Source organism: Oculina patagonica, chromosome 5 (genome assembly GCF_052425735.1).
Source record: "Oculina patagonica isolate OP01 chromosome 5, crgOcupat, whole genome shotgun sequence".
Lineage (NCBI taxonomy): Eukaryota > Metazoa > Cnidaria > Anthozoa > Scleractinia > Oculinidae > Oculina > Oculina patagonica.
The window spans coordinates 2,946,320-2,965,253 of NC_135762.1; the positions used below are offsets into that span (position 1 = coordinate 2,946,320).

The following is an 18,934-nucleotide window of genomic DNA, read 5'->3' on the forward strand; positions in this document are numbered from 1 at the left end:
CTTGCTCCCACAGCCGTCCTTTGCGTTGCGTTGTGTGTAAATGTGGATTCGAACACTGGCCTTGTTGAAAGATTCCTTCTAGAAAGAAATAAACATTCGAATTCTTCTTATACACCTCGGCACGTCCACAAGTTCGCAAATGTCTGCGTTCGTCCGCCACGATCGGTGAACCAAAAGGCGGCTTCGGACCTTCCCATTGGCTGAAAGGCCAGGTGGCCCTGTTCTAATATATTGGGACAATCTGGTAAGTAAGCTAGTAGTAAGCTGTAGTAAGCTACATTTTACTCCGTTTCTGTGTTTTTCGTCCGCCATTTTGAACTCTTATAAGGATAACGCTGTACACTCGTTCCCAGACTCCCGTTCCCGGTTCCCGGTCGTTCCTGGTTCCCCGTTACCACTTTTAGTAGCATCCAGTCACGCACTCTGCTGATGTATTCTCATTTTCAACGGCAAAGGCACGCAAAGAGTTCATATCACTCGGCAGTCGTCTGGCAGGTAGTGGAGCCTTGTGAATAACGTTCAAAGCAAACAGTAACTGGGATAAGTGCGTGTAAAGCATAAAATACGTACTTACAAAAGAAATATTCCAATTTTCCGTCACTGATACCAAAGAAAAACAACACTAAATTCAAATTACTCGTTACTTGAGGTGAGTACAATTCTTAAAATATTTGTCCGAACGAGTAAAGTAGACACAGAAAACGCTGCAAATGTCAATTTACGTGTATGCGGTTATATAGCGTGCATTTTAGTGTCACTCGTGTAAAAAAAGTTTATTGTCCTAATCTACCTTGACTGCATTTGAAAGCATTACATATCATGTAGGTAGTACATCTCGACCGTGAACTGCAAGTAAAAATTGACCTCGAAGATGAGTAGTTTGTTACGATTGCGCATGTACGCTACCCTGAGTTGAGATCGATCGGGAATATTCAGTAATAATCGACTTTTTCCATGAAAAGTCCGTATTTTGTGGCCGAATTTGTTTTTGACTCACGGAAAACTAGTAATTAAATATTCAAGTTTTGGTCGTGACCAAGTAAACACCAATATAACATGCACAAGATCCTTTGGTTAACGTTCGACATTTTCGGCGAGGCCGATGTTTTAGTCAGCTTAAGTCATATTAATATAAATCTATGTATTTTTACAGTTACTGGATAAAGAAAAATTTAAAAATGCCATTTTGAAGAACCGGTTTGTTTGCAATTTTCATAGGATCTGTGCCGTAAATAATTTATACAGCTGCCATGATCCTTGCTGTCACGGCTGAGGGGTCTTAAAAGGTTCTATGTCACGGGGATTTCGCAGATTTTTAGTCTAAACTGTTCTGAAATTAGGACCAGGCAACTAATCCATAAAAAAACACTATCTTTGAACATCTAAAGGAAAATATTACCTTAATTTGCGGAAAGAAATCAAGCAAGAACCAGTATTGCGATCGGTATAGGACATTTATGAAACGAAACGGTTTTTAAGCCGATCTGATCTTTACAAAATAAATTTTCGGTGACTTTACTGTTCACCTTCAAGTTTGTTTGTGCTCGCGTTACCAAGCCGTGGCGAGCCATGACTACAAGAAAAAGGAAAACTTCTAAGAAAAAAGCGGAAAAAAGAAAAAGGAAAACTTCTGTGAAACAAGCGGAAAAAGAAAGAGGAAAATTTCTAAGAAACAAGCGGAAAAATACAACTCTTTTCAGCCGGAAAATAATTGAAGGTGAACAGTTTTAACGTGATCGACACTTTGAGTTTATCAAATATAATTTGGTGTTTGTAAGTACATCCACCGTCGATTACCGAATTAAAAATTTGGTAGAGACAAAATTTGAAGAGAAGTTTGGTAGAACAAACAAGTTTTGTTAGTCCAGTGCGTCCGGGGTGTCGTTGTGACCAGATTGACAAAAAAGTGACATTGCATTTTTAGTACAAATTTAGAATTACAGTTTGGTAGAAACTATTTCCTTTCTTTAACAAAATCAACCCACAGGATTTACATCATGAATTTCCCACATGTCACACCACCACACCTTGCATTGTATTTTTTTAGAATCATAAGAACTCCCTTCTATTGTTTGTTTCCTTATAAAAATAGTGCAGTTACTTAGTTTTATTTCAGTAGCTCAAAGTGTTCACTGAGACCTGCACTCACAAGCTAAGGACCCCTTGGTCAAGTAATGATCCATTTCACCTAGGATTTGGTATGTCAATACTACAGTGAACATATACTTATCTTAAGCCACTCATATCCAAATTGTATCCAGGGTTCATTTAGCCTCCCACGCAGTCGTTCTTAGTTCCAAATCATTGTATATGTTACCTCTACACTTCTACATGAAACTTATTTTGTTACACAGTTTTCTTAGTTTTGTGTCAAAGAATCATTCAAATCGCCGTCAAGACTAGTTCAGAATATTATTGTTATGCTGTGTTGAGCTATTATTTGGTATATTTTACTTGCTTTCTGTTAATTCCCATTTAGTTCTTAGAATAGCTTTGTAATAAGGCAGCTATATTTCTGGATAACAGGATTGCCGTCAGTGTAATACTTTGTAGGAATAAATGATCATTGTAAGACTCAAGTTGTACTATTATTTCTGTATTATATTTCGATTATTTTATTGAAATATTTTTAGCGGTTTGCAATAATTGTAATTTATTCTTTTTAGTTTGCAGTCACTCATTTTGTCATCTGCTTTCCTGCATAAATAAATTTAATTGTGGCTATAAGTCTGTTTCGTTGTTCACTCAGAACCTGGCTCGGTCACAATTGTCATGTATGGAGATACGGAAAAATTGATAAGACCTGAGGCAATGCAATGTGCTGGTTAATTAATTATATGTTCATTTTTTAACAGAATCAGCTAGAAACCTGGATGGCGCATGTGTTAGGAACACGGCAATTTCTGCTTCTTCTGACATGGACCATAGTTTTCCTGCAAATCCACCAGGTGAAAACAGAAGTTCGTATTCCCTGCGGATACGTAAAGGATTGGTTTCCAAGTGGTGTCAAACCACAGAGTTCTAAGCCTCCATACGTGCTTGATGTGATTCGTCCGGATGGAAGGTCCGTTCGGGACGCCATGGTAGCCTACAGGAATGAATCGCATTATGGACCGGGACAACAAACCTACACGAGTAAGTTTTTTTCGATAAGCCCTTTGCATCTCATTTCCCCTCAAAATAATAGGGAAGTGTCTGTATTGTTTTTTTAAGGCTGTTTCATGATCACCACATGAAAAAGAATGGAACACAAACTGAATGTTTTTTTTGGAAAAGAACTTTTCGTCAGGACAGCTTCTTTTTGCCCGACGGACCGACCCAGTCACAAGAGACGGGGCGATGGGAAACGAAACATTCTATTGGGATGGTCTCTCCACCTGCGATCAAATTATCCGTAGTGGATCCATTTCCCTTGGTTGTTGACCTTAACTTGTATGCTTGTCAACGCTTTAGGACTTTTCATGAAGTCTCGTCTGACAAAGCTGCTACAAGCTGTAAGACATTTTCTTGTGATTATCCTTCCGGGGGAGACTCCCATATGAAAAGGACAGGAATGTCCAACACATTTTTCAGGAGGGGGTTATGGGTTTCTCTTCGGGGTGGAAGCTAAATAATTGGACCTCACTGATTCTTTATTCCTTTCATTTTTTCCTGACTTATTGGTTATTCATTCGTAGATTTTGCTCTAGAATTGAGGGTATTCAGGACAGAACGTCAATGTTCCAACCCCCCCCCCCCCCTTCTAACCCCGCGCGCCTTTTAACATGATGGGTTCCACTCATGGACTAATTTTAACATGTTCTCCAATTTAGTTACCTTGAATGGCACTGGGTCCGGGAATGCAACAGAGAACTTTACTGGTTTTATGATTTACGTCTACAACGAGTTTGAAGACGAAGATAGCGGACATTTTGTGAAGCCATTACCTGCTGGAGTATCCATGAAAGAGTGTCACTTCAATATGACTTCACAACTGGTAAATTCGTTTTTTATGAGACTTTATATTCAGGGTTCATTGATAGTTATCGCTCACTACTTTAAAAGAGTGATGATCTGGGAAGAGAGTATCCACGCGAGCACTAAATAGAGTTTTCCTTTTTTTGGGGGGGGGGGGGGGAGGGGAAGAGGGTAGGGCACAAGGAACAGATCGCGTTACTGTTTACTTTATGAAAAATCGCATTTTTATAAACTTGACGTTTCGTATGCTAAGCTACATACATTTTCAAAAGTATGACCGTTAAAATTTTGGCAACTTTTTTTATATTGTTATCTAAACAGTAGGCACAACAGTATCAAGTTCACTATTGAATTTGAACAAGACAATGAGATTCCTTTTTTGGACATTCTTGTCAAACGTTGCCCCGACAACACTTTCATGACCTCTGTCTACCGGAAGAAGACTTTCACCGGCCTCTACACCAAGTGGGATTCATTTACACCTCGAAAATACAAAATTAATCTTATCCGCACACTTACCTATCGTTGTTTCCGAGTCTGTTCCTCTGCCTCATTATTACAATCCGCTATTAAAGATCTCAGGAAGCTCTTGCTGCAAAATGGTTACCCTCAAGGCATTATCACGTACAACGTTAACGATGTTTTGAACAGACACAAAAACAAGCCAGACACCCCTGTTGCGACAGTTCCTAAAAAAGATGTCATAATCCTGTTACCCTACTTAGGTCTTCCGAGCATCCAAATCACTAAACGCCTTAAATCCTGTGTATCCAACTTCTACTGTATCCAACTTCTACTCTTTCGTCAACCTCAAGATCATTTTTCAGAACACACGCCCATCAAATCCTTCTTTCCGTACAAAGACCGCCTCAACCGTTCTCAACGATCTAAGGTCATCTACAAAGCTAGCTGCTGGGACTGTGACGATGTTTACATTGGGAAAACAAAACGACGATTGCTGATGACAGAAAAACTGAACACTTTAGGGCCCTCACTAAATGCGACCATCCATCAGCTATTGCTGATCACATAAAAACCACAGGCCATAACATCAAATGGGATCATTTTGAAATCTTTGCGTCAGGCAAAACTGACCTCCACTGCAAGATTAAAGAGACTATACATTCATGAACTACAACCTTCTTTAAATGCCAATGTCGGCAGTGAGAGGTTGTTACTTTATTAACCTAATGTAAATATTAAGTTACTGCTGTAGATCAATTGTCTTAGTCTCGGTTCCAGACCCCTTTCATAACAATATATAAATAGTTGCCAAAATTTTAACGGTCATACTTTTGAAAATGTATGTAGCTTAGCATACGAAACGTCAAGTTTATAAAAATGCGATTTTTCATAATGTTTATCACCGCTGTTTGTGTTATATTTTTAATCAAGTTACGATGGCCTAAAACCAAGAGTCTATATGATACTGTTTACTTTACTTGGTTAAAGGGTTCCTTTAAGTCGTGAAGAAAATTAAATGTATATACCCATGTTACACGGAACAGCTATCATGTGCTCATTAGAAAGTGCACGTGCATTGAAGATCGAATTTCAATTTGGAGTAATGGTTCTTGTGTAGGGCGGAAAATCGGAGAACCCGGAGAAAATATCTCGGGGCAGAGATGGTCACAGAGGAGAACCAACAACAAGATAACGAATCTGTTAATATATAACTCAGGAAGATGAAAATAATAAACACATGAAACTACAGGAAGAAAACATTCCGCCGAAAAGAACACCCACTTAAAAACAAAACTGTAGGTGCCCGCCAATAGCATAATCCATGGCCACCAGTTTTTAGTCCTATCTGGGTTTCTTCGTTTTTTTAGGTCGAATGGGTTGAGAATTCAACTTCCAACAACCAGTGGACCAGTCTCCAGATCAAATGGATGTCGCCCAAGAAGGACCCATCTGGAAAGATTACTATAAGGTAACTGCATCCCCTCTGAGGAAGGGGATCAAAGGCCCTCAGCTATTCTCTACAAGGTGGAACCCTGAGAAAGAACAAATAATTATGAGCTTATGATGATCAATTTGACCGTAGTGCAAGTTCAGATGTGTCATCTCAGTGTGTTCCTTACACGTGACGAATAAATAGGAGCTGCACCGGGCTATATAAGCAGGGAGTCGAATCACCACTAATCGACGCTTCTGGTAGTCAGATCCTACTGGCCTCTCGTAAGCGAAAATGTTCCCAGCGGGCCACATAGAAAAAATAACTACATTTTTAACCTCCCATAAACGGAAAACTCTCCTAAGCGGACACTTTCCTGGCCCAACCGCTTCCGGTAATGGGAGGGGATTAACTGTATTTAAAGGACCCTAGTCGGCCACGCCTTTGTTTCTGTTTACATACGAGACTTTCATTTTGGTATTATGTTTTACGCGGATTGTGTCTAAACAAAATAGATCACTGTGAAACTTCTTAAGGTAATTAAAGTAATTTCAGTAACTTAACTTACAGCAATGCAATAAGACTTCGCTTTGCCATACAGTTTCATAATTTCGATTGCATCGAAAATGGCGGAGGCTGAATAGAGCCGCCCTTTAAGCTCTTAATTAGTCGTAGCAAATACGAAAGCTGACGTTGAAGGTGTTAGACGTGACATTCACGAGAGAAAGTTAACGTCAGCTTTATTTTATTATCTCGATATTTCTATACTCTTTCAGCGTGTTAATCTTATTGGTTTCTTCTAAATGTTGTGATCCAAGATAAATAAGAATGCCAGCGTTAATGATTGTCAATCAAGAATATATGCTTTTGAAGTCTCCGTTTCGCAGCTCAATGTAAGACCATGTTCTATTTTCCTTCAAACAGGGCCAGTGTTGTGAAGGACCAAGGAGTTTACTGGGAAGGAATCGCTTTGACTCTAAATCGTAAGACTGTTGCGCTTACCCTATTCTATTCTGTCTAGCCCAGTCCCTGAAGGTTCATTCCTCGGCTTTTTTACCCCCTTTCTTTACCCTCCTGGTTCCAACCCCTATGTAAGGCGGGAAGGGAGAGTTCAAGGAGTCGGATTCACCATCCCCTTACCCCTGCCCCCCCCCCCCCCCACACACACACACACACACACACAAACACACCACCACCACCACCACCTCGGAAACTCCAAGGGTATTAAAAATACGACCATAAAACCTGGAAGGTACATGGTATGGTTAAATATGCTTCCTTAGAGGTCAGACACAAGACATAATGAAGTCATACAGAATTTAAAATACATAATTTAAAATACAGATTTTAACAACTTCTATTGTAAGAATTCTTAGCGCTTTTTATCTTTTTATCGTTGTAACAATTTTAGCAATTTATCTATTTTTAGCGATTACCTTAGCTTTTTTTTACCTCACTATAGTTTAATGTTTTTATCTACAAGTATTAATGTTTTATTTACACACGACTCCACACTCCGCTTTTTACTCCATCGTGTCTAAATAAAGGTTTTGCTGTTGTTGTCATACGACACAAGGATTACTGAATAACCTGAGAATGCAGTCGATTCTGTGATAACGCACCGTCATTACGGCAGATAAGGCTGCATCCACAGGCTAATAACTCGGCTTGTTTGTTTTGCAGATATGTGTCCCACACCAGGCTGTTACATCCCTGATGGATGCCCTCATGGTCTCGCTAGGAACAAATTTGGATGTATCACATGTGAATGCGCAGGTTAGCGCACTGGGCACTAGAGAGGTTTGGTGCCAAGGTTCCAGGCCATAAAACGCGGGGCTTCAGGGATACGGGTCTCCAAGATGATGCATGATGTTTCAGGGCTGCATAAATGTTACTTCGAGGGGGAGGGGAGAGGGGTGGGGACTCTATAGGGAGGGAGCCATTGGGAATACATGGCAATCAAATTATTTCCGAGCTCGCATCAGACAGCTTTTTCCCCAGGCTGGTAATCCAGGACTTTGCATACCGTACCGGAGATATAAATCAGATGGAGAGGTTGGGGAACGAAGAATGTCAACTGCTATGACTGACTTGCGATTTTTTCCCCTCTTATCCATAGGTGCTGCAAGTATCACAGCTGGATTCACCAGTCTTCTGACCATTGTGTTCACCTTGATCTCCAATTTGATGTAAACATTGTCATTTTTTTTCACTGGCAAGAAAAACCTTCCACCGGGTTGCACGTTTTAAGTTCGAAGTTTGATCGTTGTATTAATTAGTCAGGAAACAGTAGCTTTTGAAGAGCGCTTCTTTTTATCATCTAATCGACTGTTAAGCGCGAATGAAAAACAAAGTCGAGAGTATAGTCTCTCCATCGTGATTCTCGCTTATTTTTCCACTATACTTATGGCATACAATACCCTTTTTAATTTTGTTTAACAAGGCGCCTTATGACGGCAAATTGACGCCACAATTTTCTGTAATAAGATCGCTAACTTGACGATCAAGAACTTTCATCACCCACTCAGAATAATGCATTGCCGGGTAAATATTTTTCTAGGCGGGTCCGGGGGCATGCTCTCCCGGGAGATTTTTTAAATCTGAGGTCTCTAAAGTAACAGTTCCAGCCTTCGGAGAGCATTTTTTTGTCTGTTTTTTGGAGGGGGAGAAAGGGAATCCCCGGCCCCTCCTCATGCTATGGCACTGATTAACCCGACTGTACATAGACGAAACTTGAATAAGGCGACTTTCTTAGTAAGCATCATCTTCCTATATATTCGAGATTCCGGTTGCTTTAAAACGCAACTTTCTACACCTGTACACTTATGTCAGTATAGTTTATTACTGAATCAAATATAACGTTACAATCAGTAGGTCATATAGAGGAGTTTTCACTTGAATTCGAAATTGTATTTGCTTTGGCTTTGCATTACTAGCCGGCTACATGTATTTACCTCGAGTTTTGATTGGTTTACTGGATTGTCTGTGTGTTCTGTGATTGGTCAAAATGATTACTCCAGTTTTGGTTTTAAGACACTCATTTAAAAAACGGCTCTATTGTGCCGTTTTAGTTACATTTTTTCACTTTACTTACTATAATATAAAATAATTAAACGAACCACTTTTCAAACTGCCCCTTATTCCACGGGTAACAATGAAAAAAATATTTTCAGTGTTATTGTTAGGGTGGGATGGGTAAAAAATCCACGCCATTTACGCCCTTCAGCCTCCTTCACTTAACCATTTTTGGAAGTCCGAGTTTCTTTAATAGAAATGGCTCTCGAAAACTTGCCGAATGTCGCAACCTTTTAGACTGTTGCATGTCATGTTTTCCTGCAAAGACATTGCCCAGCACGTTTTTCCATCCATAAATTCACTTCCCGTGGAATTTGGGTCAGTTTTCTCCATAAATTCACTTATTGTTAACCACTTACTAGTCTAAGACTTACTTTCACTAAGTTTTGTAACTTAAAAACGACGTTTGCTGAAAGTTAATACACATATGAATGATACGTGTATGCTTCGATACAACTATATGCTTTGATACAACTATATTTACTGAAGCACTGGAAAAAAATAAACCACTTGTCCGGAACCCTTTACGATATTCCAAAGGCGATTTTGTTTGACTTGGAGATATCACATCTTCCAGAGATCAGTACGTTCTTCAAAAGGTTCAGAAACTTTCAACGACACAACGCTTAAAAAGTTGTCAAAATGTCCTATAGGTAGAAAGTTTTCTAAAGTTGTAAATATGGTTTCATTCTCGCTATCAGATTCATTTCCTTTCACTCCATCGAGCATAATTTACAAGCTTTAAAAATTGACTACAATATCTACGCAATGAATATAAACGTTAGTTAAAAGGACTCGGGTATAATGCTATATAAACAGTATTGTTTTCTCATGGATATCTTTTCGATTCTGAACTGTTACACAGTTTAAGAACTCAAATGTCTTCTTTTCGCTTAAACTGAAAACCACAAGAATGCCAAGAAAGCGAACATCAGAGAAAGGCCTGGGAATCCAAGTCTCGCTGCTCCACCTGTGGAAAATGAAACAAAAAAATTCCTGTTAAATGTCTATCAATAATTATCAAGACAGCAGTTTACAGTTCACTTCTCTTTTTTTGTTTTGTTTTATAAAGCATCCCGCGTGCATGGGTACAGATGGAGGCTGGGTGGACGAGAGAAGTATGGGTTCAATCAGTTCCAAATACACGTAGTTTGTAACAGCTGTGCTGTAAATGTCCCATTCTCGTACCCAGAGCCGCTAGTCCCTCTAAGCCGGCTGAGCCTGTGCACAAGAAAACAAGCAACTCTGGGGACACATGATTTCATTGGCTGGATTTTAACAAAATGAACCGTTTTAAAATCCCTTTGTTAGTGAAGAAATTATTCAACATGACACGAGGGTGGGACAAAGAAAAAAAAAATCTGAGTCCCCGACGGGAATCGAACCCATGGCCTCCCAGATACCGGTTTAGCCTGAATTTCAGACATCCCTCTGTGCTCGCCTGCTGGCCAGAAGGGACGTCTGAACACATTTGAGCCTAATGCCGTCCGGTGACGTCACTACACTTTGGTTTTAATTCATGCGGAAAAGTTTCTGTCGAGGCCATGAAATTGTGAAAGAAAAATCGCTTTAATAAAGGATTACAGGGTATAAAATTGTTTTAATAGTAAACTATTGAAAACTTGAGACAAATGAATGAGATTTTAATCGACTGCAGGCTATATTCTTTTACGGAACCGATTTAATCTGAACTGATTTGCTTTAAGCTTATCTAGCGATCAAAATACATATATAAATTTGGCAAAACACTGAATGTCGAAGCGACGAATTCCGCCAACTTAAAACCTACCGATTTCCATTACTATTCTTCATCCGTAGGTAAACTAATAAAGTAATTAACTCAAGGTAAATGACTAATAAATTCATTTCTAGGAAGGTGAACTCTTTCGAACTCTTTCCAAACGTTTTCCAATTACAATCCTCGCGCGGTAAAATTCAGTCATAATTTTACATAATTATGCAAATAATTTTTAAATCAACCAATCAAAATCACTACCCGGTTTTCGGGTAGTGACGTCACCGGACGGCATTAGGCTCAAATGTGTTCAGACGTCCCTTCTGGCAAGCAGGCGAGCACAGAGGGATGTCTGAAATTCAGGCTAACACCGGTTGGGCGCTCTAACCAACTGAGCTACGAGAGACTCGTTGTGAGCTGGGCCATTTACTAGGTTGATATACGAAGGATTATATTAATTACTGGGTGTTAAAAAATCAGTAGTTAAATGTTTAATCCCTTTGTTATACAAGATTTTGAAACGGTTGATTTGATTGGCTAGATTTGAAACTCCCTTTGTAAAAATCTAGCTAATCAAATCATATGTCCCCAGAGCCAGTAGTTCTTCGTGCCCCAGGCTCAGCCGGCTAAGAAGGACAAGCGGCTCTGGGGACGAGAATGTAAATGCCCCCCTTAACCACTCATCATTTAGTTTGAAAATGTGAATGTCTCTTTACAGCGGGTTAAACGTATTGCCGTCATAAACCATAAATTCCTAACGACTACCGTTTAAGAATGTCATGCTAATCACGAAGGATTATATTTATTACTGGGTGTTAAAAACTCAGTAGTTAAATGTTAAATATGTTAAATTGCACTGTTAAAAATCACATTATGTCGCGTTAATATCGCATTTTACTCACTACATTCGCCCTTATGAGCCACAGAAATATCCTTCTTTTTCTCACAAGCTTCAGATTCCATTGAGCATTCATTGCCGTATGTTTCACCATCTGTTCCACACACTGGAGCATATATCTCGGCACAGACAAAGTTACAGTCACCTGAAAGCACCGAAGGTTTCACGTCACACACCAAACATCTTCGACCTCTCACAACACAACATGTATCAACATTTAAAGCAAAATGTTAATCCTCGCAAACGGAGCATCGGTGCTAAGCGGTTAACGCATCTAAATGTTTGAAATTGTTTGCCATGCATTCTTCGGTACCTTCAAGTTAATACTTTCAGGCCACGAGGCGCGTTTCGAAAGCAAAGTTTGAGCCGGGGAACAAAAAAAACAAATATTTCAGAAACATTTCCTTGTTTTCAATAAACGCAATTTGCCGTGGAAACGTGTTCCCTCGCCTCTAAACTGTGAAACGTTTGTTTACGCAAGTGGTAACGATGTTTCCTTAAGCCCGAACTGATGGTGCAACACATCAAAATTGGACCGTGTGTCTACCCCTGGTCCCTGGCGAGGGAGGGGTTACTCAAAATTATTAAAAATTAGCAATGGTATATTGCAATTCCTGCGTTTTGATTGGTTAACAGGCAATGGTATATGAGCTCATATACCATTGACCATAAATTTGGTAGCCGATACGCGTCAACGAAAATAGCTGGGGAGCTCAAACATTGCTATTCTTTGGGCGTTTTTAATAAAACAATTATTCCACTGGCGCTTGTTGGGTATGAGATCGTAATAGCCAACTCGGCGCTACGCGCCTCGTTGACTATCTACCATCTCATATCCAACGCGCGCTCTTGGAATAATTGTGAAATTTTTTATACGGGGAGGCTCCGCCCCGAGTTCCATACCCTCACCCAGTTATATGCCATTTTTGATAAAAAAAAGGTAGCCCTTTCGTAAGCCTTGAATGGAAAACGGTACCCTTAACAGTACAGTAGAGATAGAACTTCTCTTCTAAACTTTCCATGGGGTGGTTAAAGCTTCGTTCCCAGAGTAAGTGAATCATCCATCCGGCGCATCTTTTCGAGATTTTACCTAAAACCCTAAATTACAGTTTTCCCTACTCTTTTCTATACTCCATTCCCTACCCTTTTATATCCCTACAGCCTGAAAAAGGTACCCCTTTCTGGCGGAGCCTCCCCGTATCGTATCGTCCAAGATATAGAGTGCCCCCCGGCGGGGGGTGGGGGCCTAATGTTCTTCGCAATGTTCCAACGTTACACGCAACAATTTTCGGGATGAAGGCACAGTGCAACTTAGACATGTTGCACGCTAAAATACGCGCAATGCTGTGCGCGTCTGCCCAGTGTTGTCCTCATGCTTGATGGTGGTCTGTATGCTGTATTTTCAGTTATTGAAATATTACGGTATTTGGTATTTGAATGCTACCAAAAATCCTAGGGATATTGTGATTGATGTGCCGCCAAATTTTAAGAATTATATTTCGAAAAAAATGTTATTGATTAGTGATTAGTACATTACAAGGACACTGATTTTTCTATTGGAAACTAAGGCTTAAACAAAATTATGTTAAATGACCTACGTAGTCTGTAAAAAGGCCGCGTAAATATCGAATTTGATTGTACTCACTGCATTCGCCATTGTGTGCTACTGAAACATTCTTCTTTTGCGTACAAGCTTCAAGTTCCATGAAACACTTATTGCCGTATGTTTTACCGTCTGTTCCACACACTGGAGCATAAATCTCCTTACAGACAAACTCACACGAACCTGCAAACACCGAAGGTTTTATGAAATGCTGCAACTGCTCCTACAACCCACTCTGATACCCTCCTTTGTCCCTCCCCTCCCCCTTTGAGTCATTTGGGGCAAGCCTTGTGTCTCAGACTCAACTCATCCACCCAGCCATCAATTTGCATAGAGGGTTCTGAAGGGGGGGAGGGGGGGGGGGAGGGTATAAATCCCATTTCCCAGCCCAAATTTTGCCCAAATCCCATTTCCCAACCTATTGTTTTCCGAAATGTTCAAAATCCCAGTTCCAGTTCTATTATTTTTCTGTCTGTGATATTTCCCATTCCCAGTGACCAAATCCCTGTCAGTGACCGAATCCCATTTTCCCAAAGAAAACTTGCCCAAATCCCATTTTACTCCTTTAGGACCCTCTGCATATTTTATCTTGGGACACGATAAACTGCACAGTCTCACAACTTACAGAAAATTTACATCTCCAAGAAAATATTGATTAACTATTTCTGCAATGGTTTTTAATATTTGACAGAAAATTCTTGTTAGTTATTATGTGTCCGAATGTTCCTGTGCGACACACAGGAAAACTTTGATACTTCGCATAATTACCAATCACTAAGCATAGTAATACAAAATCAAAGCAAAAGCAAATTACTTATGTCACTCAGTTGTAAACGGCCCTGGTGTATAATTTTTTACTGAAAATACCACTTTATTTATATTTCAGTGTCCAGTGTTACTGGAAAATGAACCTTTGACTAGGTGTCAATACTTTTTTATACTTCTTACAAGTCAACCCCCCCCCCCTGCTTCCCTCACCCCACCCCCTGTGAAGTTGTATACTGGCCAAAGGCTTCTAAAACTTTTAACTTACATAAATAACTTTTTATGTACAGTACCTGAACACTCACAAGTCCTGCATCCATAACTATCATATTTATAGAGATTGCCAGGGCATGCAACACACTTTCTTAGCGGGCATTCATCTGCAAAGAAAGTTCTCCAGTTTGTTCATAAAAAGTGAACTTTTTTAAGAAAAGAAATCTGGCATCTATATTGATATAACAAAATAAGATCAAATAACTTACATCTAAGCTGAGCTTTGAATCCTTCATAGTAAACAAGATTAGGATTTGTTTGTAACAAAACGCTTGCCCTGAAACAGATTTTAACGACACAATATGTTAAAAATGATGTAAGTAGTTGGCTGTTAAGCTATAGCTTCAGTGTACTGATCAAAGCTGACTGTTGACTAACATTTCCTTTGAGTGCAAAAACACTATATTGTCTTTTGATGGTTTCAAGCTATTCTGACCAATGTGTGGAACCTTATTGTTGCAAATTTTGCACTTTCATTTATTCATATGCTCCACAAAAATTTCGATACTGTAACCACCCCCTCCCTCATTCCTTTTTGAAAAAACTGCAAACCTTTAGTCCTCTTTATTTGAATGTGTGTAGGGGATGCAATACATGCATGCACATAGAAATGCCTGCATTGCAGGACTATGGTAACAGATAAGAATTAAAAATTATATAATATTAATAACAATTTATATTATTGAGTACACCAAATAATTATGATTCACCTGAATGTGACATTCCCAGCATAATAATCTTTAGGAGCCTTCCAGTTCAGCTTCAAGCTGGTCCAGTTTCCAGCTGAGGTAGAGTTCTGCACAATCTGTTGATACAGATGAAAATGAATTTAAAACCTGCAGCTTAATAAAAGACAATATCCTCCAATGTCAAGCTAGCCTTAAGGGATATGTAACAAATCAAATCTCACACTCGGACATGTTTTTCTAAAATAAACCTGTTGCTGATTCTAAATCTTAAGTACAAATTCAATATAATTTAAATGATACTTTTAAAAAGGTAGTCATTCCCCTCCTAAAAAATGCAATGGCAGATACTGAGCATATCTCGTTGTGAAGGCTCTAGTTTCATTTAGATGTATTTCTTGCAGTACAAGCATGTATTTAAAGCTAACTTTGAATAATTATGGTCGTCATAAAGATGTCTTAATTTACTCAGGGAGTAAATAATTGTTACCGGTACTTAAAATAATATATTATTTTACTATAAACAAAACTTTTTTTTATTAACCATTTGTCTTTGGGCTTGAATATGTGAAATTATTAATATTGGATGTTCCTGAAAAGGGTGCTTTTATAGCATACTACAATACATTTCTTGCATATTTCTTCATATATTTCTATTTTTTATCCCTTATATACCGTAAAGTTCCGTGTATAAGCCGCACCTTTTTCCTCTAAATTCAAGTCAAAAATGGGGGGTGCGGCTTATCTACGGAAACATCTCTGGTTGGAGTTCTCAAAGGCCTAATTAATATTCATAAAAAACTTCTAAGACGTCATTGAATAAACATATAACAACCTGAAAACTTTGTTGTTGTTCACTACCTTTTAGTTCCTCTGCAAAGCTGTTTGCAGTGAAGCTTGCCAGTCACTTGGAATCATGTCTTACCGCCGCGTGCGAGAAGGCACCAAGATAAACGCAAATACTCACAAGGCAAATTGCTGACCGCTTCGGTTTTTTATTGACCTTCACAGCAAATACATCTGCTGGATTAACAAACTCTTATTCTGCATGAAGTTTTAATCCTGTTGCGGGTAGCAGTTTCCAAGGATCTTGAAATAAAAACGTGGTTTCTTCCGAAGAAAATGCCGCCATGTTTGTTTGTAATGCCTTAATTTCAAGTGTTTCAGGAGTGTTTAGAAGTGATAATCTCGAAAAAATGCTATCAAGAGAGCATCCAAGTTTAAGATATTGTGAACTCAAACTAAAAAGGAGGTATGACAAGTGAAATTTAGCTTTCGTAAGACTTAATTTATATTAAACATTGCAACAACCACCGTGTCAGTGTCTCGAAACTGTGCTTGTTTGCCCTTGATTGTTTACCAATAGAACTTCACTTGAACTTCAAACTTTATGGTCTGTATGTTTTTTCCAAAATTTGAGCTTCCAAATCGGGGGTGCGGCTTATCTACGGGTGCGGCTTATACACGGAACTTTACGGTATACACGCGGGGACTTCTATGATGCTTCCTCGGGTTTTGGCCTCTTGGCCAAAACCCTGTGGGGGCAATTATTATAATTTTTTGGTGCACCAAATACTCACTTGAAGAGTGCTGCAATTAACCACCTCAACGCCTGCTGGCAAATCTTCTGTAACAAAATGTCCATTGGTGTAATTCTTCACAGAATTTTCAGCATAAATAATAAATCCAACGAAACTTCTCATCTTTTGTTCTGCAGTCATAGAGCCATTCAGGTAAACTGAAATATAAATTCCAAGAACTCTTTGAACACCAACTTGAAACAGCAAAGTTTAAAACTCTCTATCTATACACATATGCAATAAAATTATTGTGCTAATTGTGGACATGTTACAGTGTCCACAATTAGCACAATAGTGCTAAATACTGTACATTGACACTGAAATAAAGTTATTTATTTTTTTATTTTAACGTGTCGATAATGTCGATAGTCGATAAAAGTTGATCATTGTCGATGGAATTCGATACTAATCAATAGAATATTGGAAATCCATTAAAGGCGATCACACAATTTTTTTTGTAATTATCGACTTGTTCGATTTTGATCGATTTTGATTGGAAATACAAAAAACGATATATATGGTGGAAGACAAGACTACAGTAGCCGTGCACACTTACTTGAATTTCGTGGCTGAAAAATGTGAAAAATGTCTCTGCATTTTTGTCGATAAAATCCATTTTCAGCACAGGGAGAATGTATGGAATTTACGAATGGTTTGTAGAATTGCGTAAAATGGTGCAAAACATTAACAAATTTGTGTTGTGGCAGAATAAAGTGTTAAGTTTCCTACCTTTTGTGTAGTGTTGTTTTTTGGCTCGAAATGGCGAATTTGAGGCGATTGAAGGGAATTTTGCTTTCGCTGTTTACTATACATCTAATTATATGGAAAGGGTGGAAACTCCAACAGCTCTAAAGTAGAACACTTCCAGCGCCGAGCCGATTTTCGACCTGATAATCCCATTGCACAGCTTTCAAACTACGCACCAAAAAAGAGGAAGGCTTGACTAATCTTCTCATATCATAATTGATCGAAAATTTATCCAAATGGTCCGGAACAAGCCCTCAAACGAAAACGGGTATCCAAAATTTTTAAGCCGTCCGAATGCGTAGCACCAATTTGTGGTGCCGAAGGGAAACGCTATTCCCCAGCCTCTTTGTGATTGGATACAATTGAACAATGGTCGTTCAAGATTTTGTTTCGTGGATAGGGAGGCAAAGGCAAAACAAATACTCAGTAGTATAGGGAGTGATGTCAATAGTGCGACACAACCTAAGGACCCTCGCGCAAAATATGGCATTTATGACGGCGATGCCGGAAGCGATGCATTATCATTTAAATATGCGTCGTTGTAACTTGTCAGTGCAGCGTTTTACCGTTATGAAATATTTATACTGATTTACAAAACGAGTAAGTACCTACATCTAGTCGGTATGAGTTCATTTTTAAAGCTTGCTAGCTTCAAATAAAAGTCAGCGTTCATTTTTCAACAAAAAAAAATATTTTACAGCCCTAAAAAAATATCGGACTTTAGTCATCTCACCTACAGTCGAAGCTCTCTTAACGGACACTCTCGTAAGCGGACAGCTCTACTTACGGTCGCCTTGTCTGAAACCCCGTTTTAACTCCCATACAAACTCTGTATTTTTACATTCTCGTAAGCGGACATTCCCGTAAGCGGCCGCGGACACTTTCAGATATTACGACTTAGACCTTTTCTTTGTTTTTAAGCTCCCGTAAGCGGACAGCCAAAAGAAAATCCTATTAACTACCTCTGTATCTTGTTTTTGTAAATCAACTTCACATCGCCATTCGTCACAGTGATTTTACAGTAATTACAGTACCATATTTTAGTGTTTGTTTTGTCGTCATCCACGTCCGTCCGGTTATTGTTAGCTGGGCAAGTTCCCGTATGCGGCCATCTTTCCCCTACACCTCTAGTGGCCGCTTACGAGAACCATTCTCGTAAGCGGCCAGCTCCAGTTACGGACACTTTTTTCGCGTCCCGAGGGTGTCCGCTTACGAGAGCTTCGACTGTAGTTGTTTTACAGAGATTGCAAAACAATACACCCACATGTGAAACTCTCGTGCAAAACCGTTGTTGTGATTTGCTATTCTTATGTTAAGGTCCCACCGGATTGGGAAAACCCCGCGAAGTTCCATCACAACTTTCGTAGCGCAGAAAATGTAGGCGATCGCGAGTTTGCGGATTTTTTCGGGACATACAAATATGGCAAGGTACTCATGTTTGAGTTCCTTTATTTTTCTTTCTGTTTTTGATGTTTTAAACATTTATGGCTGCAATCACCGAAATAGTCCTCATTTTCTAGGTTCGAAACCTTAACTTCTGAACAATCTGAAATCCTACACCTAGCCGAAGCTGGGCACAATATTCTTGTAACTGGGGAGGGAGGAACAGGGGAAATCTTTCAGTGTGGTGAAGGCTATCAACAGTTGACTGCTAAAGCAAGGGAAAAAGGTTTTCATTGTTTGTGGGAGCGGTGTTTCGGGAAGAGTGCATTTGGAAG

General features: G+C 39.3%; 3 protein-coding genes across 4 annotated transcripts in view; 1 reads left to right on the top strand and 2 right to left on the bottom strand.

Moving 5' to 3' along the window:
• The window catches only part of LOC144654860 (uncharacterized), a 175,537-nt gene that overhangs the window by 90,877 nt on the left and 65,726 nt on the right, over window positions 1-18,934 (bottom strand). For both annotated transcript variants that reach the window (XM_078515090.1, XM_078515089.1), the window contains exons 3-8: window positions 16,470-16,627; window positions 14,914-15,008; window positions 14,413-14,480; window positions 14,224-14,310; window positions 13,208-13,348; window positions 11,567-11,707 (exon numbers count right to left, since the gene is read on the bottom strand). In XM_078515090.1, coding sequence (XP_078371216.1) covers window positions 11,567-11,707; window positions 13,208-13,348; window positions 14,224-14,310; window positions 14,413-14,480; window positions 14,914-15,008; window positions 16,470-16,627 — 690 coding nt within the window. The remainder of the gene's footprint in view (window positions 1-11,566; window positions 11,708-13,207; window positions 13,349-14,223; window positions 14,311-14,412; window positions 14,481-14,913; window positions 15,009-16,469; window positions 16,628-18,934) is intronic.
• LOC144653978 (uncharacterized) overlaps window positions 1-18,934 on the bottom strand; it is a 57,642-nt gene that overhangs the window by 34,400 nt on the left and 4,308 nt on the right. The gene's annotated exons all lie outside the window — the stretch shown is intronic.
• LOC144654880 (uncharacterized) lies at window positions 430-8,085 on the top strand. Its single transcript, XM_078515117.1, has 7 exons — window positions 430-649; window positions 2,856-3,135; window positions 3,813-3,976; window positions 5,790-5,890; window positions 6,779-6,837; window positions 7,538-7,630; window positions 7,974-8,085. The coding sequence occupies exons 2-7, from the start codon at window positions 2,874-2,876 to the stop codon at window positions 8,045-8,047; spliced, it is 753 nt and encodes a 250-aa protein (XP_078371243.1). The 5' UTR covers window positions 430-649; window positions 2,856-2,873; the 3' UTR covers window positions 8,048-8,085.